Source organism: Colobus angolensis, unplaced genomic scaffold (genome assembly GCF_000951035.1).
Source record: "Colobus angolensis palliatus isolate OR3802 unplaced genomic scaffold, Cang.pa_1.0 Scaffold22, whole genome shotgun sequence".
In the NCBI taxonomy this organism is placed as follows: Eukaryota; Metazoa; Chordata; class Mammalia; order Primates; family Cercopithecidae; genus Colobus; species Colobus angolensis.
Genome location: NW_012115377.1, coordinates 296,412 through 304,492, shown reverse-complemented (window position 1 = coordinate 304,492; position 8,081 = coordinate 296,412). Strand labels below are relative to the sequence as shown.

Sequence of the window (8,081 nt, the reverse complement as noted above, 5' to 3'; positions counted from 1 at the left end):
GCGTAGACAGAACTTGTGCACACCGGGGCCCTTTCTGCAAATCCTGAGCTCCCTGGTCGCAGCGGACGGCTCTCTCCTTCCCAGCGGACGGCTTTCTCCTTCCCAGCCGGCAGGTTCCGGGGGTTGGACGCTGGCTACTTTCACACTCTCAGAGCCTGCTCGGCTCAGCCTCGGCCAAGCTATCAGCAAACTGTGAACTAGAAGCACTAGGGCGATTTAAAACATGGTGATAGTATCGGCCAACCTTACCTAACGCTTAGTGCGTATCTGCTGCTGTGCAGAGCAGGCTTTTTCTATGCAGTATCTCATTTAGTCCTCCAAGGTAGAACTGATCGCCCCCATTTAACAGATGGGGGAAACCGAGGCACGCAGTGGTGAAATGGCTTCGCCGAGGTCTCAGAGCACGGAGTGCTTTTCTCAGAAAAAGCCCAGGCAACTGACTGACTTTGGAGGGCAGGAGCTCCTAGGCGGGTCCCGCCCCCAGCCCCTCTGCTGGGCTCCCCTATCTCCAAATCTTCTCCAGTCCCCACCTTGGCTGCTGGGTGGGCATGTCTCTGGGTGGTGGTCCTGACTTCTTAAACAGATCAAGAGCTCCCGGACAGCAGCAAGGCCTCCTTCCCTCTCAAGCCCTGCACAAGATGGGATACACAGTAAGAGTTTAATAGATGCCTGCCCGGCTGGTTCAAGCAGACCTGTGGCCGTCCGCGGGCTGGGATGTGTGAGCCCTGTCCTGCTGAGTGGCGTGTCTGCTCAGCGGTCATCCACAGACCTCTGGAAGACAGGAAGTGGGAGCAACTCAGCAGGCGCTCATAAACACACGTGCAATGACGCTGGGCCTTCCTACCACTCACCTGGGCCATGGCTGCTCCCGTGTCAGCTGGGGTGGGGTCACCCTTCGCCTGGGCAGGGCCCGCTATCTAATCAGCCGAGGGACCAAAGTTGAGGACAGGAGAGCCTGGAGCCTGAGTCATCAGCCCTCCGGGGCATCCCCCCTTGAGAGCTTCCAGGTTTGCAGGTGGACCACAGGCCTGTGGCCTCTGCACACCTTTCCTGTCCCCGTGTGCTCCCACGGCTGCCTGTGGGTCCCCAGGGGCCAAGAACCTGGGCGAGGCAGGATAAGCTGGGGGCGAGGCAGACCCGGCTTCAAATCCCAGGTCAGACCTGCTGCGTGACCTTGACTTTCCTGGGCTCTGCACGATGAGACTGGCACCATTTCGCGGGGTGTTAAGAAAGGAAATGTGATCTGTGAAATTGCCGAGCACGGACCCTTGTTTGTACTCTGAGAACACAAAAGTCTACTTTCAAATTAATTTTGTTTTTAGAGACAAGGTCTTGTTCTGTTTTCCAGGCTGGAGTGCAGTGGTGCAGTCGTAGCTCGCTGCAGCCTCGGACTCCTGGGCTCAAGCGATCCTCTCACCTCAATCTCTTTGAGTAGCTGGGACTACAGGTGCAGGCCACCATGCTCAGCTAAGTTTTATATTTTTTGTTTTAGAGACGGTAGGAGGTTGGTCTGGAACTCCTGGCCTCAAGCGATTCTCCCGTCTTGGCCTCCCAGAGTGCTGGAATTACAGGCGTGAGACACCGTACCCGGCCTTGGTGACTTTTTTTATTTCTTTTGCGACAAGGTCTTCCTCTGTCACCCAAGTTGGAGTGCAGTGGTGCGACCATAACTGGCTGCAGCCTCAAACTCCTGGGCTCAAGTGATCCTCCCACTTCAGCACACCCTAGTAGCTGGGACTGCAGGCGCCCGCCTCACCTGGCTGATTTTTCTATTTTTGTAGAGATAGGGCTTCACTAAGTTGCCCAAGCTGGGCTCAAGGATCTGCCCGCCTTGGCCTCTCAATGTGGTGGGATTACAGGCGTGAGGCACCGGGCGGGCACACCCTTTTAAAGATATTCTAGTTGTATTTGTCAGTTCCCCCTGTGCACAGAGTGGCAGGGGCCTGGGCCGGGAAGGGAGGTCGCAGTCATCTCAGTTCCGCCCCTGCAGCAGGGATCGCGAGGGGGTGGCGCTGAGGCTGATGGTCCCCAGGGCAGGGTGCAAGGAGGAGGGACTCCCTCAGTTAATTGTTACACAGGTCCAGAGTCTGGCCTCCCGAAGGGAGAGCGATGGGGCAGGAGCTGGCAGGGGAGGGCAGGATGCCCAACCAGATGGTGCCAGGGGAGGGCCCCGTTCCCAAGGTGTCAGGCATCTCCCGCCCCGGGACCGCCTGTGCCTTATCATGGGGAGGCAGGGCCTCGCCCACACCAAACCTGTGGACGCCGACGCGGGACCGCCGCTGGCTGGCTGCTGGCTCGCTCGACCGTCATGGAGACCCTGGGGGTCCTTCTGGTGCTGGAGTTTCTGCTCCTCTCCCCGACGGAGGCCCAGCAGGGTAGGTGCAGGGGGGCAGGAGAGGGCGTCGTGGGATGGGGGAGCTGGTCAGGTGATCACCATCTCCCAACTTTCCATGGCGAGAAAGAGGAGAGGGGGCAAGAAGAAGAGGAAGGGTGGCTTGGGGGCCCTTCTCAAACCCCGCAGTCCCGCCCACCCTCCCCCTCGCTGGGCTCTGCCCTCCTTTGTAAGGGCCACCCCACTGCCCACTTGAGCCTCTCCCTTCTCCAGCCCTTCTGAGCACACCTGGCTGAGCCCCGCTTGAGCTCGGCCCCACTCTCAGCTCCCGCCTCCTGCACAAGCCCCTCCCCATCTGAGCTCCCTCCTCCTTTGTAAGCTCCTCCTTCTCATGCCTCCGCCTTTATAAACCCCTCCCCGAGTCCCTCCTCCTCTGTAAGTCCCTCCCCTCTGAGCGCCTCCTCCTTTATAAGCCCCTCCCCCGAGCCGCTGCCTCTTCTCTAAGCCCCTCCCACTCGGAGCCTCCTAGTTCACAAGTCCCTCCCCATCTGAGTCCCCTCCTCCTTTGTAAGCCCCTCCTCACTCCTCCTCCCTTATAAACCCCTTCCTGAGCCCCTCCTCTGTTGTAAGCCCCCCTTGTGAGCTCCTCCTCCTTTATAAGCCCCTCCCTCTCAGCCTCTGCCTCCTTTTATAAGCCCCTCCCATGAGCTCCTCTGCTGTATGCCCAACCCCCCAGACTCTTCTTTATAAGCCCCTCCCCATCTGAGACCCTGTTCTTCACAAGCCCCTCCCCATCTGAGCCTCCTTCTCCTTCATAAGCCCCTCCTCTGAGCTCCTCTTCCTTTGTAAACCCCACCCCTGAGCCCCTCCTTTGTCATGAGTGGATGAGCCTCTCCCCTCTGAGCTCCTCCTTTATAAGCCCCTCCCCCTGAGCCTCCTCCTGCATTATAAGCCCCACCCCTTAGGAGCCCTCCTGATTTGTAAACTCAGTCCCCTCTGAGCCCCCCTTCTTTATGAGCCCCTCCCCTCTCTGGGCCCCCAGGCTCCCTCCCACTCTGGTAAGGTACCCTCTCACTCTCTAAACCCTGCCGACCCCCCTACGCCATCCCAGTCTCTGAAGCTCCGTCCCTTTCCAATACCCGCTCTGTCGGAGCACCCCCAGTACCCTTCTCTCTCTCCTTGCTAGGGCGGTGGGGGAATGGGGGTCTTCTGCCCTGTCCTTCCCCTGAGTCGAACTTCCCCAACTTCCTGCAGCCACGGAGCGTCGCCTGAAGCCCTGGCTCGTGGGCCTGGCTGCAGTAGTTGGCTTCCTGTTCGTCGTCTATGTGGTGTTGCTGGCCAACCGCCTCTGGTGCTCCAAGGCCAGGTGGGCGCCCGCCCCACCCCGCTGCCCCCACAGCCCTGCCCCCGCCCTCAGCTTCCCAACCCTCTCTGGTCCCCCCATCACCAGCCTCTATGTCCCAAGGTCTCCCATTGCCCTGCTGCTCCTCCAACCCCTACTGTCAGAGCCCAGACCCCGGCTCGCCTCTCTCCCCAAGATAACCAGCCCGGCAGCCCAGCCCTTCCTTGCATCTTGGGGTTCATGAGCCCCGGCTGGGAGGTTGGGACAGAGGCTGAGGCTGTCACACAGCTTCCTTCCCTTTACGGCCCCCCCCCACTCCCCTCCCACCCCCTTCCATCCTTCCCTTTATCTCTGCAGGGCTGAGGACGAGGAGACCACGTTAAGAATGGAGTTCAACCCGTACCAGGACGAGAGGTACTACGCATGCGGGCGGGTGTCAGGGGTCTGTGTGAGTCCCTCCTCGGGGTGGGGGAACAGGTGTGCACTGATGACCTTCCTGTCCTGAATCCTTCAAGCACATTACTGCCCTGGGACCTTCACCTTTCCGGTATCTTCTGGCAGCTCCTCCTCCTCTTCCAGTCCCCACTCCGGGGTTTCCGGCCTGGCCACCTGCCTTCCTGACGCTGTCCCCAGCCCCATGTCTCATTCACGTTTATCACCAGCAGAACGGTCTTAGTCATTCACTAATTTTGAGACATTACGTGGTGCCTTCCAGTTGTGTAGGCAACTTAGCTTTGGTCCTGGCTGTGTCTTCATACCCAGCACTGGGCCTGGAACGCAGGAAGTGCTTAATAAATACCTGTTGAAGAAGACTGTGGTGTAGGATTGTGTAGGTGTCTGTACAAGGCCTCGGTATGGGTGACCCCCCTGGACTCAGTGTCTCCTATGACTCTGAGTGCCCACAAAGGGCTCAGGGATGCAGACACCCATCATCCATCCACCCATCACCCACTCATCCACCCATCATCCATCCACCTACTCACCCATTCACCCACTCAGCCATTCACCCATCCATCCATCCATCCATCATCCACTCATCACCCATCTGTTCACTCACCCACCTGCCACCCACTAATCCATTCACCCACCACTTATCCATCCACTCACCCATCCATTCATCACCCATCCATCCATCACCTACCCATCCACCCACCCACCATCCATCCACCCATCATCCGTCATTCACACCCATCATCCGTCATCCATCCATCCATCACCCATCTATTCACTCACCCACCCCCTCATCCATCCATTCACCAACCCATCCACTCACTCACCCATCCACCCACCTGCTCATCTGTTCACACACCCATCCATCCACCCACCCATCTATCCGTCACCCATCCATTCACCATCCATCCACCCACCCATCTATTCATCCACCCATCAGTCCATCATCCATCCACCCACCCACCCATCCACCCATCCATCCATCCATCCATTCACCCACCCATCCATCCATCCACCCATCCATCCATCCATCCATCCATCCATCCATCCATCCATCCATCACCCATCTGTTCACTCACTCATCCACCCATCCATCCATCCATCCATCCATCCATCCATCCATCCATCCACTCACTCATCCACTCCATCCATCCATCCATCCATCCATCCATCCATCACCCATCTGTTCACTCACTCATCCACCCATCCATTTATCCATCCATCCATCCATCCATCCAGGGCTGGGGGTGACCTTCTGCTGGGAGGTGACCAGCCTGGCTGGGAGAGTCTCAGCTGAGTCCAAGACGTGCCTGAGGGCGAGGACCTGAGTGGTGGCTTTGTCTAAGACCTGGTTCAGCCCCAGTAAAATCTGATTCCTATTCCCAGGATGTACTTGTAGCTTCCTTTCTGCCTTGTTCATTCCTCCATCCATCCACCCAACCATCCACCGGTACATCCATCTCTCAGTTTGCCCGTGCAGTCCTCACCCTCCAACCACCCATCCATCAGTCCACCTACCCATTAGCCCATTGATCTGTCCACTCACTGACACACCCACCCACCCACCTATGCATCCATCAAACTATGCAGTCTTCACTCTCCAACTGCCCATCCATCAGTCTACCTATCCATTAGCTCATTGATCCATGCCCCCACGTACAGTATCATTCATCCTCCATCTACCTATCCATTGATAAGTCATTCTCCTCTTCCTCCAATTCATCCTCTCATCTACTTATTAATCTGTCCCTCCCTCCATGCAACCATCAATTCACCTAACTGCTTATCTACTCATCCATCCATCTACCTATACATTAGTTCATTGATCTATACATCCATCTATACTCCCATCCGCCCATTCTCCATTCTCCATTTCTCCATCATTCTCTTTCCTGCAATGTATCCATCTATCTTCCAATTCATTTATTCAACCTCCATGCAGCAATCCATTCACGTAACTACTTACCTATTCATCCATCCACCCACTCATCCATCCATTCATCCACCAACCCATTCATTCATCCATCCACCCACCCATCATCCATCCATCCACCATCCATCCATCATCCACCCATCATCCGCCCACTCACACACCCACTCATCTGTTCACTCACCCACCCAGTCACCCATCTGTTCACCCACCCATTCATTAATTCATCCACCCACTCATCCATCCATTCATCCATCCATTCACCCATCCACCCACACATTCACCCATCCACACACCCACCCATCCATTCACCCACCATCCGTCCATCACCTATCCATCTATCATCCATCCACCCACTCAACTATCCACTCACCCATCCAACCACCCACCCATTCATCTGTCTACTCATCCATTTATCATCCACCTATCCACCCACCCACCCATCCATCCATCCTTCCAACTGCTCACCCAGTTAGCCATCCACCCATTCATCCACTCATTCATACACCCATTGATCATCCATCCATTCATACACCCATTGATCATCCACCCACCCACTATCCACCCACCCATCCACTCATCTACCCATCTAGTCCCCAACTTCTTTACCCTCCTACCCATCTATCCATCCATTCATGGAGAAATTGAGTCTTAGTTGCAATGATGAATGTGCAGTGTGAACCTCCATATCATCTGCCCAGCCATTGCCCCCAGCCTCAAAAGCAGCCTCCTTCCCCAGGGGTAAACTGAGTCCTGAGAGGCAACAGGGGCCCTTTGGCTTAAGTCCATCCATCCATCCATCCATCCATCCCTCCCTCCATGGAGCAATTGAGTCGTAAGTGCTGTCTTTGTGAAATGGAAGTCGTGAGGCTGCGTAGTTACGGTTATTTTGAAGATTCACTGAGATACTGCTTGTAAAACACTCATCACATGGGCTGGTTCAAGTGAGTGGCCATTAAATAGGAGTGTCTCTGTTTCTTATTCTGGTTGGGGGCCTTTGTATCCCTACAGTGAAGACAAGAGAGAGAAGGAAGTGGCCAAGGAGAAAGAAGAGAAGAGGAAGAAAGAGAAAAAGGCAGGGAAGGAAGGAGAGAGCAACTTGGGACTGGAGCTGGAGGAAAAAGAGCCCAGATACCATGAGATAGCAAAGAACACAGCCATGTGAAGATTCCTGGCTGCCTCTTCCAGGCAGTCCCCCAGAGATGCCTCTTCTGCCCCCTACAAGCAATGCCCTGGATTTGAATCCAGTGAAATGACTCCATCTGGGATTCAGAATACAGTGTTCTCAAGTGAAGAAGGCTTAGAACCCACCCCACCTCCCTCAATGGGGGCTCTCTGGGCAAACATGGTTTTTCATGCACCCCTCTTCCTGAGCTTGGTCCCTGCCTGGTGATTCTTCTTATGCTTGGAGAGCATCCCTGGTTGAAGAGACACCCACAATCCTCCACCATCTCATGGCTCCACCTGCTTCTACCCACTGCCTGATTTCTTTTCTTTCTGCCTGATGTCTACTGGCCAGAGCTTCCCCTCTCCCATGCACCCACTCCCAGCTGAGGGTTGCTTCCCGATGGCCTGCATTAAAGCATTCATAAGGGCCCTTTGGAAGGGCTCCTGTCATCTCTTGGGACTCAGTTTACCTCTGGGGAAGGAGGCTGCTTTTGGGGCTGGGGATGATGGCTGGCCGGATGAGAAGGAGGCTCAGGCTGCACAGGTGCCCAGATGTCCTGGGCAGATTAAACACTCCCCCGGCAATCTGGTTTTTTGCTGTTCTGAGCCCTGGACTTTGAGCCCCGAGCACCGTCTCCACGGAAATCTTTGCTCCTTCCCCCACTCCACCATGTTTTGGGGCACGTGACTTTGTTCCTGGGAGCTGTATCTTGGAGGGTGGGGGTGCCCCAGGGCCCTGCAATATCTTGGAAAGGGACTAGTACTTCCTTTTCCCGGTTTCTATTCTCCCGTTTCCCCTCACCTTCTCCAGGCCCCGGACCTTGCCCTGAACAATGACCATTTCTCTCTTTTTTTTTTTT

The 8,081-nt window shown here is 55.7% G+C and overlaps 1 protein-coding gene across 1 annotated transcript; it reads left to right on the top strand.

Moving 5' to 3' along the window:
- The first annotated feature begins 2,235 nt into the window (after positions 1 to 2,235).
- Positions 2,236 to 7,655, top strand: SMIM24 (small integral membrane protein 24). The gene is made up of 4 exons (XM_011943430.1): positions 2,236 to 2,375; positions 3,587 to 3,698; positions 4,032 to 4,088; positions 7,066 to 7,655. The coding sequence occupies exons 1-4, from the start codon at positions 2,309 to 2,311 to the stop codon at positions 7,217 to 7,219; spliced, it is 390 nt and encodes a 129-aa protein (XP_011798820.1). The 5' UTR covers positions 2,236 to 2,308; the 3' UTR covers positions 7,220 to 7,655.
- Positions 7,656 to 8,081: the final 426 nt, after the last annotated feature.